Genomic DNA, 14,744 nt, shown 5'->3' on the forward strand with positions numbered 1-14,744 from the left:
GTGAACAAGCCCAAATCCGTTTGTCGTAGAACAACACCGGACCGTCACGTTAATTCACCGGGAAGACGAGACACATCCACCGAGAAAGGTAAAAGTTTATGTCAAGTGCTGAGTCACCGAGTTTCAACTTTACTGCAACTTGTTGTCGGCTAACGCTAACTGCTAGCTCACTCGCCATCGCTGTCAGCTAAATGTAACCAAACTGTGGCTATAAATTGTCATAAAAACACCAGAAACACTTTAAATAAACTCCCTTTTCTTCTTTAAGGTTCAAGAAAGGAGCTTTGGACGACGGAAGCGGCGAGTTCTTGGTCAAAGTTTGAGCTGTCAGTCGCGCTAAGGGAGCTCGGGGGTAGAGGGACTTCCAGCTGAGGAGACCCCGGAGCGGCCTGAGTGCTCATCCGTCACCGGAGCAGGGGAAACCGGGGGAGAGCGGCGCGTCGGCCCAGGGGTAGTTTTACTCCACGCAGAGGCAGAGAGAACGATCGCTGGGTGCCGGGTTTTCCGGACAGAGACCTCATGAATGGAAATCGGAACAACAGGTGGGATCCACAGACTAACGGCCATGATGCAGTGCTCCGTGCTCGGGTTATTTTCAGACCGAGTGTGAGCAGACGCATATGGGAGCTGTGTGTGGCGTTTAGGTTCTCCGTCATAGGGAGGGGGATACTTGACACATATTATCCAGTCCTGCGATAACATCGTAAAAGAGGACATTTGTAAAACATTTCATGCTCTAATTTGTTCACTTTCACCAGACAAATTACACGTAAGAACTAATCAAAGTTAAATTAAAGACGGAGAGACCTGCCATAATAAGTTGGCATAAACATTACGACAATAGTAGCATGAACAATTATTTTTCCAAAAGAAAAAAATTTGATCGGAACAGACATTTAGTTAAAACTAACAAATCCCGTTAGTAACTAATCCCTTAAAGAAGTAGATGATATGTGTGGTAAAACTGTGTCAAAGAGATCTGTGTAGTCATTCCCAACGACTGGGTTGTGACCCACACATGAGTCATGGAAGATTTTGGGTCCCCAAAAAAAACATTTCAGTCAAAGTTTATGTGAATTTGAAACAGTGATTTGTTTACCAATTCCAAATAATATTGAATGTCACACACTGTTGTAAATTAGTCACTACATTATCACCATTTTTATTGTGATGTGTGTTGTGATAGTGTGCCATCTTTAAAAAGTTGATTATTTTCTCAATTAAGTGAGTACACGTTTTGTCCACAAAGTGTCAGAAAATGTTGACCAGTGTTTCCCAAACCTATGCTAACCCCTCAAATCAATTATCAAAATTGTTGTTAATTAATTTAGTAAATTAATAGTAGTTGCAATCCAACTTTACACCCACAGTTATGCTGCATCATTTAATCAGTACCACTTACTTCTGAGATTGATAATACAACCACCTTCCTCTCTTATAGGGGATGAAATGGTTGGGTAATTTCACGATATGAAGCATGACCATTGATGATGGCAGCGGTTCTGTAATAATCGATATACTGGAAAACAGTCATTTAATGACACATTATCTGTTTAACTGAAACTACACCATTTCGGGGGATTTCAAGTAACTTGCACTGTGAGTAGTGATGTTGAGTCACACTGGAAAGGAAAGTTGATCTTTTTCACTATCTTATTCTGCCCTGACTCTAGAAAGCACAGGTGTTCACCATCAAATGCAAAAAAAACCTATAAACACCCGTGTAAAAGAAACTGATCATATTCAATTTTATGATGGGAAGTTTTTCTGCAGGACTGTTGCATTTGAGTCAAAAACTGATAACATGATGGTGTATGGGTTGTCAGAGTCGCTACAGTCAGTGGTGCAAGAGCAGCCAAGCGGAGAGTGGTGGTTTCTCCCCAAAACTCCCACTTGTATGTTTGTCAGCTGTGTGTGCTGGTCACTTCTTTAACTCGCTATACACTTGTATTTGTTACCTGTTTAGGATGTTTTCTGTCATAAACACTGACCTTGTCAGGACCAGTAGTCCTCATGGAGAACAAAACCTGGTCCTCATGTTAAGTTTGGAGCTAAGATTTGAATCATGTGTAAGTTAAGGACAGGGTTAGGCATTAACTGGTCATGGTTAAGGTTAGGCATGATGCTTTGTTTAGGCTGTCCAAATGAATGGATGTCAAAGCGGGATTCTTAAAAGGATAGCGGCATGAACCCAAGCGTGTGTGTGTGTCTGTAACAAACCAGTCTCACTGGTCCCTTTTATACGTCATTCTGTCATCTGTCAAAGGCAGGTGGTGCTAGTGATCCCGTCAGGTGTGTCTGAAGCCTGAGAGTGAGTGGCTCACCACCGTCAGGGAGGCGTGTGTGTGTGTGTGTGAATGACGACCTTTCACACCAGCTGCTGCCATAGTTACCTCAACTGTTGTATAGTGTTCAGTTAACTGCTGCCTGTGTTAATTACAAATCAATTGAGCGTGGCAGTGCATAAGTCGATGTTCCTTTTGTAGGCCAGGGTCACAGTTTGTGAGTCACAGCTTGTGTACTGTATTATTGATGTTGTTGGGGTCGTTGAAGGACAAAAAGGGGCCAAACTGGTTCACTGAAACTCATTCATTCATTTGTTCATTCATGCTCCACTTTTAACTGGAAACAAAGCTTTATTGGGGAGAAAGTAGAGCTAAACTTAGCTGTCTTATTGGAAGAAAATTATGAAATACAACTTGCGACATATACAATTATACAAGGTTTCCATCCCATGGGTCCTTTGAATTCATGAAAGTTTATGAATTTAATAAAAGAAGAACAAACATCATCGTCACCGTCATAATTATTAGTGGTGTCTCTTTCTGCCGTTGTCGTGAGAATGATATTCCATGCAGAACAATGAGCGAGTAAAGTTTAGCGAGAGAGCAAATGACATGATGTCTGGGAAATAAAAATTCCAAGATCTTTTTCTCACCAAAGAAAATTACAAAGACTTTGACCAAGATCCCAAGCCAAGGACAATCACTTGTCCAGATGTGTAAATGTGGACGCCAACTACCAGTTGCCCTTCCATTTTCAGCTGTTTCGGTACATTCGGTCTTTGAATTTGAGGGAATTGGCCATGGAAAGACATTGAAAAGCCCTTGAATTTAATGTCAACCAAGGTGTGGGAATGCTGATTTTATGTAGCTAAACCTGCAAGTTAGTTCAAGCAGGTAACTTGAGCTGCTTTGCATACATGTGACACGCCTCACTCACCATTGTACATAATCAAACACGCCCTTTCACTTTAGCGGCCTATTTAACTTGTAACACTTCTCGTCTATTTCTCTTTGTCAGTCATTCCATTTTTGTTCAGCCTCAATAAAAGTAAATTTTAACTGCAGTCCAGAGATAAATAAAACTAGTCTGTTTGCTCCTGGATGTCCTCCTCCTTCATCTAGCCTGCCTTCAGTTGCTGTAGAGAGGCTGTGGCAACATAAGCATCGTCACCATGGGAACAACACAGGGGATGAAGTGAGCATCAGCATCACACACTGTGCCTCTGTATGGCAGTTTCATGGTCAGCCCTAACAGAAGTCAAATATTTTCCAGTAGCAGCTTCTCCGCCACAATTATTTCACAACCACGTTAACAAACACTTTCTCTGAATCAAAAGAACAACACACTTCTTGTTATTTGCTTTCTCTCGATACGCAAGCACAGACTTGGTGTCGTGTCTTGTTGGTCATTGTGCGAGTGTGTGTCACATCTGTGGAAATTATGTGGTTTTATGATGTCATGTCAAGTACTTTCCAGTTTCGCATTTATGAAAATTGGTGTTAGATTTGTCGTGTGGTGTCGCCCGCCTACTTCTCCTCCTGTCTGGCAAAGGCCGTGTCAGTCAGGAGAACTCTTCGTCTGTTGAGCTCGCCTTTATTCAAAATGTCATCCAACGCCCCAACCTTTTTATAGAGCAGTTATTATCTGATTGACTGTGGTGAGGGGAAGAAACAGCGTTGGCCTGTTGGTTTCAGTTATCTCTTTTATCAGTGTTGAACGTCCCCGTCTGGCCATATTCAGTGCCAGCGTCTGCTCTTTCCTTTTCACCAACCACTTCCTTCCTACAGTTTTTCTTCATTGCAAAGCTGGTTTTTCATATTCATGATGGTTTATGGTTTGTGGTCAACAGTTTCATTGAAACTGGCAGGAACCGTTTACTTTAATTTGTGAATTCAGATATCGACATTTGCGTATCGATTATTGTGTTGGACTAGGAAGGACGACGATATATCCCCAAATGGATATTTTGACCCACCCCTAGACATAATAATAGGCATACATATTAGCCCACTTTTGTGCAGTACAACTTTGACTTGGCTCTATGTTTATGCTCTCCGGTCTTATTTTATTCACTACACTACTTTGTCATTCTGTCGTTGAGATTTCAGGAAGCAGATGTGCAGGCGATTGATTATTGTTGCATCATTGCTGTCAGGTTTTGACAAAACGGTTATATTGTTGGCAGTAAAAGCCAGAACGATGAGCTAACTGAAGCAAGAACTGTCAGATGTGAGGAGAACTGTAAAGTCTGAGGGGATTTTCCCCACCAGTTACAACACTTAACAAATTTATTAGACCACCTGCCAAAGCCACAGCTGCCCTTAATGAACAGCATTGGTAAAATCAGTCATTTTTTGGTGTATCTTTAATGGTTCATACACCAGTATGTAGAAGCTCTTTAATATTTAAGTTTTCTCATTTTTGTGGTCCAATACATTTGTTAAACACTGTGGCTGTGTGAATTAGCATATGTTTAATAACGAAGATGGTTACGACCAGTTTATTTGCAGTAAGGAAATTGATGTGTGCAGTAATTAACCGTCCATGTTTTTTTTTGTTTTTTTTGTGATAGGAGCCGTTGGAGCCCAAGCCGTTGGAGCCCAAGACCTCTTTGCGTTGCCACGACGACCGGGCTATGGCACCGTTGGGAAGCCCATCAAGCTTCTGGCCAACTGCTTCCAAGTGGAAATACCCAAAATCGACGTCTACCTCTATGAAGTGGATATTAAACCTGACAAATGTCCTCGCAGAGTCAACAGGTATCAAGAAAGACCTGAACCAGTTTAAGCCTCGAGCTTAAACAAGCAATTGAAATATTTAAGCTGTGTTTGATGAAGGTTATTTAGTGTTATATAATGATATGACCTCATAGTCTTACTGTAAGTTATGGTTGTCTTTTTCAGGGAGGTGGTGGACACCATGGTTCAGCATTTCAAGGTGACCATCTTTGGTGACCGCCTGCCAGTTTACGATGGGAAGAGGAGCCTCTACACTGCGAGCCCACTTCCTGTCGCCACCAGTGGGGTAAGATCGACCATCTATTTGCTTAATAATGGTCACAAGTGTTTTGTAAATAACAGATAAATCTTTTGTTTCAAATTTTGTCAGTGGGAGACACATTTAACAAAAAAAGAACACGATATAACGAAGCTAAACACAAATGGGCGTAACATTTTGCTCCTCAGGTGGATCTGGATGTCACCCTCCCAGGTGAAGGAGGGAAGGATCGCCCGTTTAAAGTCACCATCAAGTTTGTGTCGTTGGTCAGCTGGCACTTGCTGCACGAGGTCTTGACTGGACGTGCTATGGCTGAACCTGTGGACCTGGAGAAACCCATCAGCACTAATCCTGTTCACGCTGTGGATGTTGTCCTTCGACACCTCCCCTCCATGAAGTGAGTCTGTCTGTTAATAATTATTATGTAGGATTTCAACCACATCTTTGCCAGTTTGGTGTTCACTCATGATGATGCACCCATGAATGTGGATTAAAACATTCACTCACAGCAGCTATAGTGAACCTCGCAGGGGATTCAACGCCCAGTCTGTTGAGAGATTTTTGTGTCACCTGTGCATGCTTTTGCTTTCCTCCTCAGGTACACCCCGGTCGGACGATCTTTCTTCTCCTCCCCAGAAGGCTATGACCACCCACTGGGTGGGGGGCGAGAGGTTTGGTTTGGTTTCCATCAGTCAGTACGGCCGGCCATGTGGAAAATGATGCTCAACATCGATGGTAAGTGAGCGTTGTCAATCTAGAAACTTCCATGGGGATACAAAAACAGTGAATCAGGAAAGATGAGCAGCATAATTAGCCGCTAGGTTCTTGGCACAAGAACGTCAACACAAAAGTATTTTGTGAGATTCTTGAACTGCCGCTGTTTATAAAGAGTTGTCTGTCAGATGATAATGGATAATTACTGGATGTTATAGTAGTTGTATGAGGTACTGACACATAGTCAGCAATTTGGGTCAATCTGTAAGTAATTCCTTTTAGTAACTTCCTGTCTACAGTATGTGATGAATCAATCAGACTGAATTTTTTTGCAGAGGGTAGATGATCAGCCAAGTATGTTCTCAGAATTTTGTTAAGAATCTACCCTTTGATGATGTCACAAAAAATAATCTTATTTACAAGAAACCCCCCTCTCTTATGATGGGAAAACAAAAAAAAAAAAAAAAAAAAAAAGCACAACTCACTGAATTTGACTCACTTGGTATGTGTATGCAGGATCAGACACTCAGAGACCTGATGAGTTTTGTCATGATTATGTAAGATGGTGAAAGCAGATGAAGTTCTTAGTCACGCAGGTGCCAAAGTGTCTGAGTGCTCTTCTTTACTTTGCGACTTTGTTGTGTTTGGTTTCAGTTTCAGCCACAGCCTTTTACAAAGCTCAGCCGGTCATTCAGTTCATGTGTGAGGTCCTGGACATTCACAACATTGACGAGCAGCCACGCCCACTCACCGACTCCCACAGGGTCAAGTTTACCAAAGAGATCAAAGGTATGTCACCAAAGGGCACACTCACACTGCTGTTTTTTTATGTCACTGTGAGCGTGTTTGTGTTCTGTCTCGTGAGCTGCTGTTTGATGTAGTAGCAGAACACAATAAATGCTCCTCTCACTTGTATTTCACCAATTCTTAACCTCCGTTTCCACAGGTCTCAAAGTGGAAGTGACACACTGTGGAACCATGCGTAGGAAGTACAGGGTGTGCAACGTGACACGACGCCCTGCGAGCCTCCAGACGTACGTTTCCTCATCACACCCTCATCGTCATTTTTTTACTCTGCAGTCAAAGCGCTCAGTGACTCACATCCATTTCTTGTTCCTCTCAAATCTGCAGGTTTCCTTTGCAGCTTGAGAACGGTCAGACAGTGGAACGCACAGTGGCGCAGTACTTCAGAGAGAAGTACAGTCTGCAGCTGAAATATCCCCACCTGCCATGTCTGCAGGTGGGCCAGGAGCAGAAACACACCTACCTGCCACTGGAGGTAAGGACGGATGGTAACCGTGTGGTTCCAACATCAAATACTGCTCTCAGGAAGTTGAATCATCGCAGATAATTTGGTAAATGTTGAGTCAAAATGCAAGGCTGACTCTAAAATTAAGCTATAATCTACTGTAAGAGGATACTTGCAAAGATATGCAGCGTCCTTGAGAACACCTCCTACCCCCTCAATGGCCTGCTTGTCCAACACAGAAGTACATTCACTGAAGGACTCATTCTACCATGTTGCACTGCTGGTAATACATTGATATAATATCTATATTTCATGAAATGAGGCAAGATATGGTTTTAGATTTTGTATATCGTCATATTCATTCTGAAGAAGCTGATGGGTGAACTAAATTTTGCCCTGGGGTTTAATAAAGTGTTGTGAACTTGATAAATGAGGACTATAAAACACGGTTGGTGCAATAAATTCAAGATGACATTTTTGAATTGACCATCAGTGTGTGCATGAACTAGTCTCAAAAACATTGGCTTTAACTTATAAAAATCAAAAAAAACAATTGTAATTATGAATGTAAATGTTCTCCATTTAGGTTTGCAACGTCGTAGCCGGTCAGCGCTGCATTAAAAAACTAACCGATAACCAGACGTCGACTATGATCAAAGCAACAGCTCGTTCAGCACCAGACAGACAGGAGGAGATCAGCAGGCTGGTGAGTATCGTCTGGACCAGATAACAAGGAGAAAAAAAAACGTTTACCTTTTTTTTCCCCCTCCGGTAACGTTAAAATAATAACCTGTCTTTTCTCAGGTGCGGAGCGCAAATTACGAGGCCGACCCATTCGTCCAAGAGTTTCAGTTCCGCGTCCGCGACGAGATGGCTCAGGTGTTGGGCCGCGTACTGCCGGCCCCCATGCTGCAGTATGGCGGCAGGGTGAGCTCTGAACCCTTCATGGTACCTTCCCTTAAAAATCACACTTCACACGCATGTTTTTTTTCCTCCTCTGATTAGACACTGGACTAAAAATCCTAATTGGAATCAGAAATTTTCATTTTAATACCTTGGTTTATATGTGGATTTCATGTCTTTTTATGCCAAAAAAAAATGTAGATATTAATATATCTCAAGAGAGGTACTTGTGTCTTTCTCATCATCCTTTGTCCCTATCTGACATCTCCTCTTATCATCAGGAAAGACTTTGTAGTGATTTTCTACTTTTAATACACATGCATCCCATTTTTTTCACATTCTCTTGCATGAGTCACTCAGAAATAAGTAGTGCTGATATTTAAATCTAACAAGCAGCATGTTTGCCTGAAGCATTTGTTTCCACACACGCTCTCTGTGTGTGTCCTTGCATTGAATGTGTACGTGTGTGTGTTTGTGTGTGTGTGTGTCAGCCCCAGCAGATAAACCCTGCACTGTCGTTCCAGAACCGCACAGTGGCCACACCCAGCCACGGGGTGTGGGACATGAGGGGGAAGCAGTTTCACACCGGAGTGGAAATCAAGATGTGGGCCATCGCCTGCTTTGCCACCCAGAGGCAGTGCAGAGAAGAGATCCTCAAGTAAGTCCTCTATTCTACAAGTTAAGAATTACTGTGTTTAGTTACAGGAAAATGAAAGTAAAGATGATAAACTACTTCAAAAATGGAAATATGAAAAGAAAACACTGGTTAATCTCACAATATTCTGTTCACATCTATTATTATTCACCACCTTTTTTAAGCATGAATCAAACTTTATTATAATATGACTGTAATGTAGGGCTACAACAGCTTTTTTCTTTAATAATTAAAGCAAATATTCAGATTTTTCTGCTCCTTAAATATGAATATGTTCTAGTTGCTTGACTCCATTTAACAAAGGAATCACTAAAACTGAATACATGTGGTTTGAACTAAACTAAACATTACACATTTTCTGGACCAAACAATATATTATAATATCAAAAATGTTTATGTTCCTGCCTATAGGAGCTTCACTGAACAGCTGCGGAAAATCTCTAAGGATGCTGGGATGCCAATCCAAGGCCAACCGTGCTTCTGCAAATATGCCCAGGGAGCTGACAGCGTGGAGCCCATGTTCAGACACCTGAAGGACACGTACGCCGGGCTGCAGCTCATTATCGTCATCCTGCCAGGGAAAACGCCCGTCTACGGTAGAGATTTGTTTATTTCTAAAAAAAACTATGCTTAAAGTAATAAGAAGAACGCGTGTTCTAACGGAATATAAACATCTGATCTCCAGCCGAAGTGAAGCGCGTCGGGGACACCCTCCTCGGCATGGCCACGCAGTGCGTCCAGGTGAAGAACGTGGTGAAGACGTCTCCACAGACGCTCTCCAACCTCTGCCTCAAGATCAACGTCAAACTGGGAGGAATCAACAACATCCTGGTTCCACACCAGCGGTAAAACAGTGCAACATTTTACACACTGGACCTTTAACGTCCTTCTGTGTTTTCTGTTTATCGCAAAATATCATCACTAAAGTTAACAGATGATTATATAAGTTTTTCTTTTACATTTAAAGTGAACTGCGTCACTCATGTGACATTTGCTGTTTTTATATCTCAGTGTCTTTCTGTCGTCACTGCTCGCCAGATAAGTAGGAGGTTAAATGTGCGTCTCCTCTCTTCCCTGTAGGCCGTCTGTGTTCCAGCAGCCCGTCATCTTCCTCGGCGCGGACGTCACTCATCCTCCAGCGGGTGATGGGAAAAAGCCGTCTATTGCAGCGGTGAGGGAAAACAACTTTTATTCACCCTTAAAAACCTGGCTTCAGATGCTGATCATTTAATAGGCTCATTAAATTCACCGTAGTGCTTATTCAGCTATTACCAGAGCTGCATTTCTGACCTCTGACCTCCTTCTACAGGTGGTGGGCAGCATGGACGCCCACCCCAGCAGATACTGCGCTACAGTGCGAGTCCAGAGGCCCAGACAGGAGGTCATTCAGGACTTGGCGTCTATGGTGCGAGAGCTTCTCATCCAGTTCTACAAATCAACGCGTTACAAACCGACCAGGATCATCTTCTACAGGGACGGAGTGTCCGAGGGCCAGTTCAGACAGGTTTCAACCATTCTCTTCATCCTGCCCATTTCATTTAGTCTTCACATGAATACTGTGCATGCTCTTTTTCACATTGTTCCTTGAATATTAACTGTGTTTTTCTGTGTAGGTGCTGTACTATGAGCTGCTCGCCATCAGGGAGGCTTGCATCAGTCTGGAGAAAGATTACCAGCCGGGGATTACGTACATCGTCGTACAGAAGCGCCATCACACGCGCCTCTTCTGTGCTGATCGCAACGAGAGGGTCAGCAGCACACACCTTCTGTCTTTGTCAGATACTAACAGTAATGTTAGGAATGACTGCATTCACCTTAAAATATAAATATTAATACGATAATAATAATAATTTTTGTTCCGCTTTTATCTGTCTAGCTTAAAGAGTGGGTTTCTTAGCATCTTTTATCTTAGCATCTTTCCATCACCTCAGATGTGATTAGACTACGTTTTCAAACAGGGTTTTGATCGTGCAACATTGAATATGTGAATATTAATCACTTTAACCCAGAAATCAGAACCAAAGCTTTGTTCTTTATGAAAAATTGTCCTGCTAATTCAGAAAAATAAAACCGAAATGTATTTTTTTAATTAACAAATGGTCGGAAAACGGAGCCAAATTCATGTTCTTCATAGATAAAGTCACAAAACAGCCGGTTTGTTTTGTTTCTTTGTCTGTTTATTTCTGAAGGGTTCAGAAAAACAAAGTTTCTTTCAAAACCGTGTGCTTCTGTAGTTAGCAGGTCAAATATAAGGAACATTTGATATAAGCAGTTTAAGGAATTTTTTTTTAGGTAAAGTAATGTTGTTTTTTTAACATTTTTGTTGCTAGGTTGGACGTAGTGGAAACATTCCTGCCGGCACCACAGTGGACACGGACATCACTCACCCATATGAATTTGACTTTTACCTCTGCAGTCACGCTGGGATCCAGGTAAAACCGACACCTGGACAGGTGTCTCTGCTTCAGCTAAATTTAGCTGCTCGTTGTTTGTTTGAGCTTCTCTCTCTCCGTCTCGCTCTCTCTCTCTCTCTGGAGTACGATTAACTCTGTTCTCCGCCGTCTCCAGGGTACGAGTCGTCCTTCTCACTACCACGTTCTGTGGGACGACAACTGCTTCTCCGCAGACGAGTTCCAGCTCCTCACCTACCAGCTGTGCCACACCTACGTCCGCTGCACCCGGTCCGTTTCCATCCCAGCACCGGCCTACTACGCACACCTGGTGGCCTTCCGCGCGCGCTACCACCTGGTGGACAAAGAACACGACAGGTCGGGAAAACGCTCTTTTTAAATGAACGTAGGCTTTCTTTAAAGATGTACAACTTCAATTCAGAGCCTTCCTCAGGCTTCATCATTTACAGTATTAATATCACAAATTATTGATTATTTTAATGTCCAGAAAATGTCAACAAGGACATAAATAAACCAGAAATATTTTTTTTAAATATACAAAATTATCCCCTTCAAGTCAGAAAACGAAACCAAAAAATGGGCAGTAAATATTTATAATAAAAAAAATAGAGTCAAAATTATTCAGAAACATAGAATGAAATCTGTTTTTAATTAAATTTTTTTTTACTTTTCTGTCAGAAAGCTGGGCCAAAAAGATGTTATTGGTGGAAAATTATCTCGCTAATTCAGAAAAATAAACCAGAACTTAAATTTTTAATTGAAATATTATCATTTATTAAACAGAAGCTACATTATGTTCTTGGTGGAAAAATGGACTATAAACACTTTTCTTTTTAAAATACCGTGTTAAATCAGAAAACAGAGTTCTCTTATTTCCACTGTTTGGTACAATCTGCAGTCTCACCATTAGATGTCACTGATTCCTCCACTTTTTAAAATTCAGGAGTAGGAAATGATGTGTGTTGTTGCTTCACGTAACAGTTTTTGTTGTTATTTGTTTCTGCGGCAGTGCGGAGGGCAGCCACGTGTCTGGGCAGAGTAACGGCAGAGACCCTCAGGCTTTGGCCAAAGCTGTTCAGATCCACCACGACACGTTGAGGACCATGTACTTTGCCTGAACCTCCTTCCACATCGCCTCCTCTCGTCTCGGCCTCTCATCCAGTCTTAAGGTTTGACTCCACGCTGGGGGGCGTCTCTGGTGCGCGCAGGCGGCCACTGCAGGCCGCGGGAGGAATCACAGCCACATTATGCAACATGAAAACCAGCCAATCGTTCCTGCCGCTGCATCACTTCCTCCTCTCCGCATCATCTCCATTTTGAATCTCCTTTTAGCCTCCAGGTTTGACAACACAAACTCAAACTACGTTGTTGCAGGGATTATCGTAGCGTGCGTATGGATTACGGCGTAGCCAGTGGGGAAATCTAAGAAAAAACTGATGATTCTTTGGTGCGTGGTTGTGAACGAAGCAGAACCAGAGAAAAGTCCTGACTTCTTCACATTGAGCCTAACGTTGCTGGTTTATACTGTATTTTATTTTAATTTTTTTTCGGCTTTCTAGATACTGTATGTATTTGTGTGTCGAGCAAATGTGCGGTCGCCATAGCAACACGTGAGCGGAGTGCAACACCCACCGCCCCCCTCCCTTCATTTTCCTTCTCTTGTGTCTCCCTCCGTTAATCCAGTGGTTTAACAGTCGTGGAGTCGAGTCACGACTCTTCTCTCTCCCGACACAGACACTGAATGAAATCTTTAACCTTTTTTTTTTTTTTTCTTTTCTAAAGGAAAAGCCACGTATATTCTGTCCTTTTAAAGGCTTTCTTTGTGCATCAGTTGTTTGCAAGTCGAAAGAGAACTGTGTTCAATTTTAAACTTTTCTAACTCAAATTTCAGTTTGGTGCAGCATCTTATACCAAATTTCTTCTTGTGTGTTTTATTACTCTCATTTATTTATGAGTGTTTCTCTATTTAAACTTTTAAATTAAACACTCGTATGCAGCAATAAAAACTAAAGACGGACTGTTTTTAATCTTCAAATCGCACCACGAACGTCGGCTTCTTATTAGTTAAAAACACGAGTTGATGAGAAGATGCTCCCTCAGCGCGATGTGAGATTTTAACGTAGGAGAAGCTGAGGGTGTTTGTCGAGTATTTGTGTGCCACAGTGGTTTGTTATGAGGGAGTTTAAGGACGTGAAAATGATGAGCGAGGATTTGGGAATGTGTTGTTTGCGACAGTGACGCTGGATCACTGAGGTTGTGTTTGGAGAAAAGTGACGATCAAAGTGCCTGATGTCGTTAAAACTGAGTTTTTAAAATCGCATGTTGGTTTGAGTGTTGACGCAGAAGTGAACAGATACTGCACTGTGTTAAAGACAGAGCTGCAACTCATAGTTATTTTCATAATCGATTAATATGTCCATCGTTTTCTAGCTAAATTGAGCTGTTTCTCGGACGTCAAATCAAGCTTTTTGACTTGAAAATAAACAGACTTGAGTTTTAACTGATGATGAAAACAACGATGAGTTGCAGCCCTGCTCAGTTTGTTGTTTCTGTAAATGTTTCAGTTCCAAAAACCCGGCTCCACTGATGGAAATCTAACATTTTCTCTGAGTATAAAATTATGTCAATATGCAATAAGTTCATTTACATTCAAGTTTGTTTTTTTGGTTTTTTTTTACATGATGAGAATTTGATCGTTGTTGCCAGAGTTTTGGAAACGGTACATGTGTTTCGCAAGTTATGTTTGAACAAAAACAAAAAGAGTTATTGATATTTTTCAGTGCTTGGACCAAACCAACGTGCCTGGTGGTTGGGGAGGGCAGGGGTCGGTGTAGAAGGTGTTGATACTCGTACGGCGTCGTTCTTAAACTGCTGCGTCACCGCAACCAAACTGTAGCTGCTATATTTAATATCAGTAGGTTTAAATAAAACGAATTAGGAGAAATAGGAACATATGGTATTTTACTTAAAAATAGAAAAGAAAAGAGAAAAGCTGAGTGTGTTTGTGGTTGAGCCCAGTTTGGAGTCTAAATGTTTTTAATTCTTCGATCATTGGAGACGTTTGTTTGTCGTTGTGTTAGAAGCCGTTTCCTGAGGTCAGACATTACCAGCATTTGATTTTACTTGAATAGTTTTAGTCGTTTTTGTGGGCATGTTTAACATAGTGCTCTGCTTGTTTTTCAAAGTTTATAATATACAGTATATATATATATATATGTAGATGTAATTATGTATACACAGAGCCTTATTACAGAACCCCCCTGTTTTCCTGTCATGATGCCACTTCAAGCAAATTGACGTTTTAAAGCCTGGACGAGCTGATTGATGCCTTTTCACCCCTTTAAGAAAATAAAAGCCTTTTTAAGAAAACTATAAAAGGAGATATATTTATATTTACATACTAATCGTACGCAGTAAACCACTTATTTTTCCTATTTGAAGCAGAACAATGTGACGATGCAAATCTCGTTGGCGTGTTGTTCTTTTGCGTTGCTTTTTCTGAGATTGTTGGAGACGTCGTATGTTGTCG

The 14,744-nt window shown here is 41.7% G+C and overlaps 1 protein-coding gene across 1 annotated transcript; it reads left to right on the forward strand.

Moving 5' to 3' along the window:
* Positions 1-495: 495 nt before the first annotated feature.
* ago3b (argonaute RISC catalytic component 3b) lies at positions 496-12,333 on the forward strand (the record flags this gene model as incomplete). Its single annotated transcript, XM_083899296.1, has 19 exons — positions 496-542; positions 4,859-5,045; positions 5,190-5,310; positions 5,472-5,680; positions 5,882-6,018; positions 6,652-6,786; positions 6,944-7,031; positions 7,129-7,276; positions 7,833-7,952; positions 8,051-8,194; positions 8,641-8,807; positions 9,216-9,400; positions 9,490-9,649; positions 9,885-9,975; positions 10,114-10,308; positions 10,418-10,552; positions 11,135-11,236; positions 11,373-11,572; positions 12,225-12,333. The coding sequence occupies exons 1-19, from the start codon at positions 524-526 to the stop codon at positions 12,331-12,333; spliced, it is 2,652 nt and encodes an 883-aa protein (XP_083755422.1). The 5' UTR covers positions 496-523.
* Between the last annotated feature and the right edge of the window lie 2,411 nt (positions 12,334-14,744).

Source organism: Microchirus variegatus, assembly GCF_963457635.1.
Source record: "Microchirus variegatus genome assembly, chromosome: 13".
Taxonomy (NCBI): domain Eukaryota; kingdom Metazoa; phylum Chordata; class Actinopteri; order Pleuronectiformes; family Soleidae; genus Microchirus; species Microchirus variegatus.